The sequence below is a fragment of the Penicillium daleae genome, assembly GCF_028827525.1.
Source record: "Penicillium daleae strain IBT 16125 chromosome Unknown utg000008l_segment0_segment0, whole genome shotgun sequence".
Lineage (NCBI taxonomy): Eukaryota > Fungi > Ascomycota > Eurotiomycetes > Eurotiales > Aspergillaceae > Penicillium > Penicillium daleae.
This window is the reverse complement of record NW_026623156.1, coordinates 2,590,937-2,603,692: the sequence shown is the minus strand read 5'-3', so window position 1 is coordinate 2,603,692 and position 12,756 is coordinate 2,590,937. Positions and strand designations below refer to the sequence as shown.

The following is a 12,756-nucleotide window of genomic DNA, read 5'->3' as shown; positions in this document are numbered from 1 at the left end:
GGTTACTCGCCAATGACGTATCAAATCTCAGCCGCTTTTAGGCACGAATAGATCATCCCCAAAGCCATTCTTGAATTCAAGGTGGCCAACCTTTCTTCTGCAACAAAACAACGTCATGGAAGACCGCTACATCCCAAACACCCATTCCCGGCAGGGTCCTCTCCGCTTAACGGAGACACCAGAGATCTGCGTCCGGCGAGCGCTGGAGCACATCGTTGCTGAAGCACCACCCCGTCCTGAGTACAATCATCATCATTGCCATGGCCTTTTCTCTGGTCCAACAGCCCTGGCATTCTTATTCTACAGGGTCGGCTATATCTATCCTACTATAAAGATCGGAAATCTTTCCCTTCGTTACTGGATGAATCTATACATTAGTGCCAGACGCATTGGAGCTCCATCCTCCCGATGCGGTCTGACGAGCGAGATCGCGGGGCTAGCGACTGTCAAGACCTTATTGGACAGGCACAATGCGCCAACACTTCTCAGAGAATTAAACGAGATCATCAAGAACACCCAGGGTCCTCATGAACTACTCTACGGCCTGTCTGGTCTTTTATACATGATCCGTCTCGTGGAGTTTTGGGTAAGTGACCCATTATCCTCACCAAGGGTTTTTTGAAGCCATCTAATATCTGATCAGTACCCAGATCTCACTTCTTGCTTTGCCGAGATCAAGAACAGGATCATCGACCGCATCATTGCCGCTGGTCCAGACTGGACCTGGCACGAAAAGCGGTATATTGGCGTTGCCCACGGCGATATGGGGATCCTGACGCAACTGATTCTGACGGATCCGAACTTGGCAAAGGGGTCGTTCGCTAACAGTAAACTAGATCTCTTGTTGAATCTGCAGCAGAGCGATGGCAACTGGCCTACGAAGGAGGGTGAAGGTAGAGGGGGAAGCACCTTATGCAAATCTGCCACGGGGCCCCCGGGTTTGTCATTTCTCTGGAGTCTTTGCGACCATTCTTTCCCAACATGACGGAACGGATTGACGAAGCTATTACAAGAGGTAGGAACTTGATCTGGGAAGAGGGGCTTCTTCGAAAAGAGCCTTGCCTTTGCCATGGAATTTTGGGGAATGCCCTGTAAGTGTCTTGTTTAGTGGGTACTTGACCGTCGCTGATCGAGAAAGAGCATTTCCTCGCGGCACGCAGAGAGATCACTTCTTAGCGTGGTCGTCACTGGAAAAGATAACCGAGCAGCGAGCAAGGGATAGCAATGTCTTCCCTGAACATGAATCCGATAAAATGTCTTTGTGGATGGACTACTGGCCAGGCATGGCGTGGTCATGGTTAGCATGTTCAGTCGGTGTATCTGGAATTCTTTTGTTTAATGACGTCTGAGATACCAAACAATTTACAGGGTTCTGATGGCGGTTATTATTATCTTAGACCATTTCTCGAAGTACTTGCTGATAAGTCATTGGCTTTGTTAGTGAGCTGCCTGTCATAATCAATCGACTTAATACCCTTCACCGGGCCAATAATTTTTACTGTTATAGTAGCCCTTGTTTACCCTTTAGCTTCTTTTGACGACCTTGGTGGTTGAAATTTGGATGTGAAAAGTCTCTGCGATGCAAGGTTCAGGGCTATTCAAATATGTCATTCATCCGATTCTGATTGCACTGTCAAATGCTTTGTCGAGGTTTTAAAGTCTGAAAAGGTAGACCGTCTATTTCATCATGTATTGCAATGTTTTCGCCAAGGTGAGCATAAGATGGCTTGTGCCTGGTGGGTTGCACCATGTTGAATGGGGAGTCGTCGAATCATGACCATGAGGTAACCAGTGCCCTTAGATATGAGCTTGGGCGTTCATTGGGGCGTGCCTTGGGAATGATTGTTTGATCGGCAGGTGCTAGGGTTCGTAGCTGAATATGGAATAGAAGGCTTTGGCAAAGACTAAGAGCCCACTGCGAAGTCCGTTTACATGCTAACTTGTCCTGGTAGTATTGGCATTTGAAAACAAGATGGTCATTTATCGGCGCACAATCGAATCTATACATGGTCCTCTACCCAAGATAGGAAATTAGGATGGGAAAATAATCCAATAGCAAGTTTTGAGCGGCGAATAGTCCAGCATACCCCAAGCCAGCCCAGTCAACAACGGCTTCTCCAGGTCGTCTGTATGGATAGGATCCTATTGGAGGCACATCCACAGTAAGTGGAGAAGTAATGCCGTTGTGCGAGACGTTAACAACATTCCGATGGTGGATGCATATGGTAGATTTCCACAGTACCTTGAACTACTTGTATGTTTCACGCTTTTCTGGGAAATTTATTCTACGTCCTGGGGAGATCTGTCCCCCTACGTGAAGATTCAGACTCTCAGCGAACGCACTCCATTCTGTTGCCACTGATAGATCGTGGCCTCAGTCCGTGCTGAGTTCTAACTAAGGCGGCTCTTGTTCGAGAGACCGCCAGGACCTGACCTCCTTCCCTCCACCATCCCCCTCCTCCCCGCACCACCACAACTCTTCTCCTCATCCTTCACTACCCGGCCCCCAGCACCCTTCTTCCTACTTGGAAAGGCCCAAGTCGAATCAGGGCGGGGGCGGGACGGGCAGGAGAGGCCAGGCGCTGATAGGGGGCGCTTGGTGGTGGGCCTGGGTAGGGCTGCAGTTCAATGCCCTCCCGGCGGCGTCGGCATTGGCGGGTGCGGTCTTTCCAGTACGCGCACCACGCGTCCCAAATGTTCTTGGGACTCAGTTGGCGGAGATTGTCTCGCCAGCCACGGCACCACGCACCGTACACACCCGTCAGTCCTAGTCTCCAGGACACCACGAAGAAACCGCCAATCACCAAACCGACCAAGATCACGACGAGGACAATTAACGAGGCGTGATCTCGGTCCGCGTTTAACTGCGGATCGACTGGTCCGCCTGATTGTCTTTGATCAGTCTCAATGTCTGTGATCTGCTTTTGTATCAGGATATCTTTGACACTTACCGTAAGGGTTCACCTGGCGGGCTTGGTGACGGGCCGAGGGCAGGGCAAGGCTAGGGCCTATATTTCCAACTCGTCAGTTGCTTTGTGATCTTCTTTCATCTGTTTTATGTGTGTTTGACTTACCAGAAACGGAGGCAGGAACAGACAGGTCAATTTCCAAGCAAGCCCGGGCCAGGATAGCCACGGGCATTGCGAGGGTGAGTTTGTGCATGAGCAGCATATCAAGGAGGATCACGATAGCTGCGAGATGGAGGGAGCGCTGGTTGATGAAAGCCATCTTTGAGTATGGCTTGAGGATAGTGGTTTCAGCGCTTTCGTTCTCGGTGGGAAGATCGGAGAAGAGGAGAAGAAAGGATGAAATCAAGTCGTCCTGGACGGTTTTATGCCTTCTCTCGAGGACGACGACTAAGCGCGAGTCATCCCCAGCGAGTCGTCACCATGGATTCTCACGGTCTCTGGCGGAAGATATGCTGATATTCAAACGTGGCAAACCGTCGACGCCTAGGGTCACTCCTAACTCAAGGAATGGCGTTGCCTTTTGTATGGTATGGTGATCTTGCCATGTCCTGCTGATCAGGATATCGCTGGATGAAAAGCCATACTTTTCTATGCACTAGCAGATAGCTACATGTGTACTTTAACACGATGCAGCCTGTGTAGGCTTCGTATGTTGATGGACATTGGGTTAGTATAAGCATCGATGACACTCTACTCGAAATATTAACGATACTAGAAAGTACATTCAACCCCGTACTCTGTTAGAAGCAATTGTATAGTGGAAGGTTATGCTCATGCCTGTCTGTATATCAAAGTAGTAGAAAGCTTTAGATGCGTTCTAGAAGGCTGCATATCATAATTGTCCGAGTGGAGACCATCACGGGAACTATGAAAGCTACAGCTCCAAATAGCTTTCAGGGTGTTGTACAGTACTAACAGACATAACAGATGCAGTTTACATGCAGAAATGAATGGCTAGCTCTAATCTCGTGATATTACAGTGCAACTAACTCTTATAGTATCCCAATGGTCAATGGCAAACCCCTTAGTACTGTGTTAACTTGACGGGCGCTGAGTGGATCGGCCAGATTCCCCGCGGCTTCTGGTGGTTGGTCCGGTCTGGTTGGTCTGATTGGTCGGGTGGCCCGGGCGCTCAGGCCAGCTGTCGTCTAGCCTCAAGCTGAACTCGATACTTTCTCCTCTCCTTAATCCCTCGGGTGCCGTTGCTTTCAATTGATCGACTTTGTCAACAGAATTGGTGAGTTCATCACAAAATATCTCTGTCCATCGATCTTCATCATTTAGTCTTTCTTGTCTTTATCGATCCCAGCTAATTCGCCCGCCGACAGCCATCAAGATGCGTTTCACCTCGCTCATTACCCTCCTCCCTGCCCTGGCTCTGGCACAGGAGCAAGTCCCCCTCGCCGATCGCGTACAGGGCTGGTTCAACAAGGCTAAGAACCTTGTTCCCACGGCTGTCCCGGCCGATCCTATTCAGAAGATGGCCGAGAAGGTCTCTGAGCAGCGCGTCACCACGTTGACCATGCAGAACTGGCAGTCCATCCTGACTCCTGCCCAGGACCCTCAGGACTGGTACATCTTCGTGACCGGCGGCAACAAGACCTGCTTCGGCCGCTGTGAGACCGCCGATAAGGCTTTCAATGTAAGAAGACTCCCATTGCACGCTCCCTGGGGAAATATCGCGCCATTAAACGCCATCGCATCATCGGGGCCTGTAAGCTGATCCTCCATCGCAAATCTCTAGGAATCCGTCCTTCTCTTCTCCGCCGACCCAACCGCCCCCAACCTTGGTCTGCTGAACTGTGAGGAAGAGCGCGTCCTCTGCTCGACTTGGTCCGCTGGCGCTCCCTCCGTCTTCTACTTCCAATTGCCCAAGGCCCAGCCTGAGGGCCAAGAGCGTCTCCCCACTCCTCTCCACGTCGTCTACTTGAACACCACCTCCGTGACCCCCGAGGAGCTGTACAAGATCCACTCCCAGAAGAACTTCGAGAAGGTCGAGGCCTACGAGGGTGCTCTGCACCCCACCGACGGCTGGCTCGCCAAGTACCAGCTGATTGTTCCCCTCGGCTACTTCATCTGGGCGATTGGCGCCATCCCCAGCTGGACCTTCATGATTGCTATCAGTTTCTTCAGCCGCACCGTCATGTAAGTATCGCGCTTTTTTTGACTCTTTTCGTGCTGACGCGTTTCTCGCGTCATGCCAACCTCGTGGTCACTGCTAACTGTTGTCGCAATCTAGGGGCCGCCGTATGGGTAACGTTGGCACGCAACCCGCTCGTCGTCCTCCAGCCGCCGGAAGTGCGAACTAGAGGAAGGACTTTCTTTGGCAATTATACCATGCTTCCGTACTTTTTGGGTTGTAAATAGTGGCTATTGATGGATCCAATGCATTGGGTGATAGGTCTTGACCCCGTTCTTCTGCGGTTGGCTTTTTGGTTTATGGCTTTGCCGGCTTCTATAGGAAATTTAATCACTTTGATCGAGATCCAAGCACGAGATGCGTAGGAATGTAGTTTTCGACTCGTTTATCGCGTGTGCATCAGGCCTGGGGTGGTTCCCCGCTGGACGCAGTGGCCTTTCGTATGGTGTGGTGGAGGCGGTTAGCTTGGCTCGGCATTCGCAATGAAGTCCACTAAAGTGAACTTGCAGGTATGATAGACAAGTAGTAGCGTGGGGATATGCTTGATTCCCTGTATGAATCTGGCCCGTGAGGTGGACTTTGATCGAGCGAGACCGCGGAAGCTGGTTTGGTATCCGTACCGATATATATCTCTAGACAGAGAGGATGCTAGAAGGCAAAGTTGAACTTCCCTTTACAAAATCCAGGTCAAACTAGGAACTCAATCATACCTCAATAGAAAGAATATATCTGATACATATTATAAAACCATAGGATATCTAAACTGAATAAAGCATGTCATCCAGCGATCCTCCAATCTGCAATCGGAGCGTCCGCTGATAGAGCCCGAGGGCGGCCAAGCGCGCGGAACAGCGCACCCAATTTACTGGAACTCGGCGCAACACCACCTCAACCTCGACATTTCTCCCCGAAATTCCTACCCCTCCACGCCCTCATATACCATAATGGCCGCTCCGTTAGATCGCACATCTCCAACAACGGCCGCCTACGTGATTGCCACGGCCATTGTCGCCGGCGTCACTGGATACTTCATCGGCCAAGGCGCCTCACTGGGCCTGTTCAGAGAAAAACAAGGCTGGCCCAATGGCTACGATGTGAAGGTCCACAAGGACTCCTCCGACGAGGAGAATGACGGAGAAGACTCCGAGGATGACGAGAGCGACGAGGAGGAAGAGGGTAACGGCGAAGAACTGGCGTCCTTCAAGGAGAATGAAGAGGAAGTGAAGCTGGTGCTGGTTGTGCGGACAGACCTGGGCATGACCAAGGGTATGTGCTCGCGAAAAAAAAAGAATCCGAACCTCATCGCGAGATCAGAAACATTGACTGACTTTTCATCTCTTGTATTTCTACAGGTAAAATCGCCGCCCAAGCCTCACACGCTACCCTCGCCTGCTACAAATATTTCATCACCCACCAACCCGACTCCCCCATCTTGCGCCGCTGGGAGCACGGCGGCCAGGCCAAGATTGCGTTGCAGGTTAAGTCGGAGGATGAGCTGTTGCTGCTCCAGGCGCAGGCTATGAGTCTCGGACTTTGCGCGCGCGTTATTCAGGATGCTGGGCGTACACAAATTGCCAGTGGCAGTCGCACTGTCCTGGGTGTTTTGGGACCGAAGAGTGTTGTCGATGGGGTGACGGGACACTTGAAGCTGTTGTAAACTACGAATGATTGTATGAGATACACATCCAGCATACCCTCTGTGCGATAGGATATGATGATTATGATCTTGATGACCACATCTTTGCGGCCGTATATCAGTTCCTCGGGTGTTCAGCGAGAAGCTTTGTAGCTTGGCATAGCTTTCGGTTTGCCGATCAGTTTAGACCGTCAATCCAGTAGAAGTTTGCAATTTGCAATCCGATTGGAAGACTCTGCTAGAGGAATACATGCGAGAAGCTTCTCGCAGTAATACCTGAACGCTGAGAGCGTGGCTCATGCCGAATACCACTTGCACGGCAAAATCTACACAGATTGAAAACTACCAATACGTATGCTAGAATGAATGTTGGCTGGTCATGGTTTATCCCTAACCTCACGGGCCAACGGCCAATCGGTAAAGAGGGGTGGAATATGACGCCGTCCGCACCAGGGCCTCAAGCCGAGCTCACCATATGGGAGCTCAAGACCCAAGGGACACCCGGCGCAAACACTTAATCTGAGATCTGTCGACAGGAAACCGTAAGGGTGCCATACATGTTGGAAGAGTGAATGGCTCCAAGGTCGTCGATCTGCCCAGCGCTCGACCGAAACACAGAGATCCCAGTCAGACTGGTACTCCGTCAACGGGAATGCTGGACACAGATCCGTGGCTGGAAGAAGAAAAAGAGAAAGAGAAAAGCGGCCGGCGTGGTATTTATTGGAAGGAGAAATTTCTGGAACTAGTCTGTTTTGGGTATAGCGTGTTGAAAAGGTCCCAAGTCACATGATGATATCTCAGGCGGCGTTATCAAGAGTTGACGGGGCCCAGGTCCTCCTGTTTGAGACAGCTCGGATCCCCGCAACCTTCACTTTCTCCTCTTGTGTTGCTGTGCTCGCACACATATTCTGTCAAGATGGCGGACGCTCTTTCCATCGAGCAGAACAATAAAATCCGAGTCGCCTTGGGACTCAAGCCGCTCCCCGTTCCCGGAGCTGAACCCGACGACGCCACTGGCCCGCAGTTCAAGGACGACGCGAGCGAAGCGGACTCTAACGAAGAACCCGCAAGCACGGTCGAGACCCGACAAGCGGCAGGCTACGACAACTGGAAGAAACTCCAAGATGATACCGAAGCCAAGCGGAAACGGGAGGAGAAGAACGCGGCTATCAAGAGGGCGCGTGACATTGCTCAGAGAAATCTGAAGCTACAGGGCGCCACCCTTGGAGAGGCCGATGGCGCAGCTCTGGATACCAAGGCCTGGCTGATGCAGTCCAAGAAGCGCTCTAAGAAAATCGAGAAGGAGCGGGCGCGCAAACTCGCCGAGGAATTAGAGGAGCGCGAGCGCGCTGCGGCTACTGAGTACACTGCCGAAGACCTGGCCGGTATCAAGGTCGGACACGCTATCGGTGATTTTGAGGGAGGCGAGGATCACATTCTGACGTTGAAGGATGCGGCTGTGGATGACGAGGAAGAGGGCGATGAGCTTGAGGATATCAATCTCGTGGAGAAGGACAAGGCTACAGAGAAACTTGAGCTCAAAAAGCGCAAGCCCGTTTACGATCCTACAGCCGAGAATCAAGGAATTCTCGCTCAATACGACGAAGAGATTGACGGCAAGAAGCGGAAACGATTCACACTTGATGCGAAAGGTTCGACCGAGGAGGAACGCCAAGCCAAGCGTCAAGAGGTCTCGGCGGGCTTGAAGAAGGGCGTATTCAGTCTTGACTTGGAGCCCGAGATTCAGACATCCGATTACATGGACATCAGCGAAGTCAAGATTAAAAAGCCCAAAAAGAAGAAGAACAAGGCGACGAAACAACGAGCCGTGATGGACGACGAGGGTCTTTTACCTGACACTGAATCGACGAATACACCGAACGGAGCGTCTATGGATATTGATTCTACGAATGGAGCGCCAGTCACAATTGCCCGGAAGCCCATCAACGAAAATGTCTCCTTTGCAGATGATGACGACCTTCAAGCGTCACTTGCACTCCAGCGACGTGCTGCATTCAGGAAGCGCAAGAAGATGCGCCCAGAGGATCTTGCTCGCCAACTCCGTGAAGAGGACTCTCAAACACCAATGGAAACCGACACAGCAGAGGGTACAGAGGAACCCGGTCTCGTCATTGATGAGACTTCAGAGTTTGTCTCAAATCTACAAAAGCCCACTCTTCCCGAGCGGGAGGAGCGACGAACCGCGACACCTGCTGCCGAGGCCGCTGTCAAACCAGAGCCCCAAGCGGAGCTCGAGGACGTGGACATGGAGCGGAGCTACAACGATATTGAGGATGACGAAGACCTTGAAGAACGCTTAAAGCGCGAGGAACCCAGCCAGGCTCAGCAGGAGCTTACGGGCACTGGCTTGGAGGAAGAATCTACATTGGACCAGGGCCTGGGCGCTACACTGTCCATGCTACGGCAGCGCGGTCTAGTCAAGGAGACCGACAGCAGCAGCTCAAACGCCCTACTCCGCGATCGCCAGCGCTTCCTACAAGACAGACTCAACCGTGAAGCCGAAGCCGAGCGCCGCGCCCGTACGCAGCGCGAGCGCGACCGTGCCTCCGGCAAACTAGATCGGATGTCCGCACGCGAGCGCGAAGAGTACGCACGCTGGGAGAACAAACAACGCGATCAGCAAGAAGCTCGACAGATGGCAGAGATCTTCAACCGCGAGTACAAGCCCGACGTGCAGCTCAAGTATACGGATGAGTACGGACGCTCGATGAACCAGAAGGAGGCGTTTAAGCATCTTAGTCACCAGTTCCACGGCAAGGGTAGCGGCAAGATGAAGACAGAGAAATTGTTGAAGAAGATTGAAGAGGAGAAGAAGCGGGAGGCGATGTCTGCGCTGGATAGTAGCCAGCATACGGGCATGAATAATGCGATGGGGCAGCAGGCGCGCAAGAATCGGCAGGCTGGTGTGCGGTTGGGTTGAGAGATGGCAGAGTATTACCTGGTTTGTATTGTATAGAGCAGCGAAATGATCAATGATATTCCCCCTTTGGCTGCTGCAAATAATTTACCTACTTGAATATCTTTGTGGAGACGTGCTGGTCCGTCATAATGTCTGTATTCTTTTTGCAGCTACGGATGCTGCAGTAGTACGTCGTCACAGTTCCCTAGTAGGAGGAATAATTGTACATATCGAGCCTCTCGTTCATTCTGATGGAGGATGACGAGGCCAAATAATGTTGTACTGTCTCTCCTGAGTCTCTCCAAACAGGGCATAAACTATGTTTTGCCTGTACAAAGGCCGCTAGCTGTTTTCGTCATGTCCTGCCGACCTCCGCATAGCTACGTAATAATAACTCGAGAAAATATTGAACATGTCGGGGTTCTCCAGCTATCGATCCAGACCTCTCAGTCTCCGCGTGTGGAGATGCGAATTGGACACAAGTACGGAGTACGTACTAACGAAGTCTAGACAGGCATCACAGGCTAAGTTGTAACACGTGGTCATATATGTACTGAAGTACGTACACTCCTTGGACCTCTCCGGGTATTTGGGTCACCGAATTTAACCGAGTGCTAAGCCCTGATCCTTGCCCTCCTCATTTTGCCCGACATCTCCAAAACGAGAATTGTGATAGCTTAGCGATGCCAATTAGTGCTACCAGGTCTGGTAGGGGGGATAGGAACCTTGAAACCTCAATTGTTAAATCTCTCTTCTGGGTAAATTGATCCCGAAAGATGTACATGTACAGTGGACTCGAATTGATGGACCTGCCCGCACGACGGATTTACCCCAACTCTGTGCGTGAGGGGAAATTGTCGGGTGGAGCTCGTTGCCCTTATTCAGCTCACCGGGGGCTGGACATCCCGAGATCGTGCAATGATGATGATGTCGGGGAGAATAGGGCAGGATGTGTTTATGGACTTCGCAGTCATGGGATGGATGGTGATGATAATAGATTGGCTGTATAGCTTCCCCGGACCCAATTAAGATGACTATGACCAAACTATCAACTCCCATGTAGTATTATTTTGATGATAATTTCCAAATATAATATCAAAACTACCCTGACAATCTACGGTCTGATCTATGAGCAACCATCCGCACGGAATCCTACTGCAGTGGGAATCCTGCGCCCTGCGGAGGATGCAACCAATCCGGCGGGTTTGGCCTCGCAGCGGTCGCCGGGCGGTGAAGTAGACGTGACTTCGGAATGGGTGAAACCCCACACTTGACGAGAAGTACCCGATACTTCCCTTTCCGGTATCACATGAGTCAGGCCCAAAACACCGCAGCATCTCCGATTTCATCCCCGACTTTTTCCTTTCTTCCCCCAGCTTTTTTAGACCTGCTCTTGTTCATTCTTTCCCCCCAATTCTATCTGCTCGCTGTCATTCACAATGCTCTCCACTCTGCGTGTCGCCAGCCGCTCGGCTGCTGCCCGCGAGGCGAACATGCGCACCGTGGTCATCGGTGCCAGACATGCCTCGGCCTGGTCTAACGTGCCCCAGGGCCCTCCTGTAGGTGTCAATCGATGAACTCGATGAATTCGGGTGGAAAGGCATTGAAAATGCGATTCTATGGGGACCAATGCTGATGCGCAGCGCGCGTATTTAGGATGCCATTCTCGGTATCACCGAGGCCTTCAAGGCCGACTCCTTCAAGGAGAAGATCAACCTGGGTGTTGGTGCCTACCGTGAGTTCTCTACCATCAATTGAGAAACCTAGCACAGCGACATAGAGGAAGAAATGGACAGATCGCTAATTGCAGCGTGGTTTTCGTGGATGTATAGGTGACGACAAGGGCAAGCCTTACGTCCTGCCCTCCGTCCGCGAGGCTGAGGACAAGGTCGTTGCTTCGCGCTTCGACAAGGAATACGCCGGTATCACCGGTGTCCCTGCCTTCACCAACGCTGCCGCCGAGCTGGCCTACGGCAAGGACTCCTCCGCCCTGACCGAGGACCGCCTCGTCATCACCCAGACCATCTCCGGCACTGGTGCCCTGCGCATCGGTGGTGCGTTCCTGAAGCGCTTCTACCCCCACGCGAAGAAGATCTACCTCCCCAACCCTAGCTGGGCCAACCACAACGCCGTCTTCAGCGACTCTGGCCTCGAGGTCGAGAAGTACCGCTACTACAACAAGGACACTATTGGTCTGGACTTTGAGGGTCTGATCGCCGATATCAAGGCCGCCCCTAACAACAGCATCATCCTGCTGCACGCTTGCGCTCACAACCCTACCGGTGTTGACCCCACCCAGGAGCAGTGGCGCCAGATCAGCGATGTCGTGAAGGAGAAGGGCCACTTTGCCTTCTTCGACATGGCCTACCAGGGCTTTGCCAGCGGTAACGCTGACCAGGATGCCTTTGCCCCTCGCCACTTCGTCAAGGAGGGCCACAACATTGCTCTGTGCCAGAGTTTCGCCAAGAACATGGTGAGAATCAATCAGTTCAATGAGCTATTAGGCTCTGAAGAGTGCTGAGCTAACACAATTGTATAATCTAGGGTCTCTACGGTGAGCGTGTTGGTGCTTTCTCGCTCGTCTGCGAGAACACTGAGGAGAAGAAGCGCGTCGAGTCGCAGATCAAGATCCTGATCCGTCCCTTCTACTCCAACCCGCCCATCCACGGTGCCCGCGTTGCCTCCACCATCATGAACGACCCCAAGCTCAACCAGCAGTGGCTCGGTGAGGTCAAGGGCATGGCTGACCGCATCATTGAGATGCGCTCCCTGCTCCGCAAGAACCTCGAGGAGCTTGGCAGCAAGCACGACTGGTCCCACATCACCAGCCAGATTGGCATGTTCGCCTACACTGGCCTGAAGCCCGAGCAGATGGATGTTCTCGCCAAGGAGGTACGTCTCGCATTGCATTCTACCCTTCCCCGGCTATTGCCAGTCTCTGTGATTGCTAGCAGTGTACTAACTCTATTTACAGCACTCCGTCTACGCCACCAAGGACGGCCGTATCTCCGTCGCTGGTATCACCTCCGGCAACGTCAAGCGCCTGGCCGAGTCCATCTTCAAGGTTACCGGTTAAACGGGTAAAATATAC

At 52.1% G+C, this 12,756-nt stretch overlaps 6 protein-coding genes across 6 annotated transcripts; 5 read left to right on the top strand and 1 right to left on the bottom strand.

The window, feature by feature from the left end:
• Positions 1-115: 115 nt before the first annotated feature.
• On the top strand, positions 116-985 carry N7458_009473 (abscisic acid aba receptor; the record flags this gene model as incomplete). Its single annotated transcript, XM_056912855.1, has 2 exons — positions 116-586; positions 644-985. The coding sequence occupies 2 exons, from the start codon at positions 116-118 to the stop codon at positions 983-985; spliced, it is 813 nt and encodes a 270-aa protein (XP_056761704.1).
• A 1,510-nt stretch (positions 986-2,495) lies between these two features.
• N7458_009472 (uncharacterized protein) lies at positions 2,496-3,228 on the bottom strand (the record flags this gene model as incomplete). The annotated part of the gene is made up of 3 exons (XM_056912854.1): positions 2,496-2,884; positions 2,952-3,008; positions 3,075-3,228. The coding sequence occupies 3 exons, from the start codon at positions 3,226-3,228 to the stop codon at positions 2,496-2,498; spliced, it is 600 nt and encodes a 199-aa protein (XP_056761703.1).
• Positions 3,229-4,305: 1,077 nt separating this feature from the next.
• N7458_009471 (uncharacterized protein) lies at positions 4,306-5,278 on the top strand (the record flags this gene model as incomplete). Its single annotated transcript, XM_056912853.1, has 3 exons — positions 4,306-4,611; positions 4,714-5,114; positions 5,209-5,278. The coding sequence occupies 3 exons, from the start codon at positions 4,306-4,308 to the stop codon at positions 5,276-5,278; spliced, it is 777 nt and encodes a 258-aa protein (XP_056761702.1).
• A 775-nt stretch (positions 5,279-6,053) lies between these two features.
• On the top strand, positions 6,054-6,766 carry N7458_009470 (aminoacyl-tRNA hydrolase PTH2; the record flags this gene model as incomplete). Its single annotated transcript, XM_056912852.1, has 2 exons — positions 6,054-6,375; positions 6,462-6,766. 2 exons carry the CDS (start codon positions 6,054-6,056, stop codon positions 6,764-6,766), a joined length of 627 nt encoding a protein of 208 aa, XP_056761701.1.
• An 895-nt stretch (positions 6,767-7,661) lies between these two features.
• Positions 7,662-9,686, top strand: N7458_009469 (U4/U6-U5 snRNP complex subunit SNU66; the record flags this gene model as incomplete). The annotated part of the gene is made up of 1 exon (XM_056912851.1): positions 7,662-9,686. The coding sequence occupies one exon, from the start codon at positions 7,662-7,664 to the stop codon at positions 9,684-9,686; it is 2,025 nt and encodes a 674-aa protein (XP_056761700.1).
• Positions 9,687-11,104: 1,418 nt separating this feature from the next.
• N7458_009468 (Aspartate aminotransferase) lies at positions 11,105-12,741 on the top strand (the record flags this gene model as incomplete). Its single annotated transcript, XM_056912850.1, has 5 exons — positions 11,105-11,224; positions 11,322-11,400; positions 11,498-12,138; positions 12,210-12,557; positions 12,640-12,741. 5 exons carry the CDS (start codon positions 11,105-11,107, stop codon positions 12,739-12,741), a joined length of 1,290 nt encoding a protein of 429 aa, XP_056761699.1.
• Positions 12,742-12,756: the final 15 nt, after the last annotated feature.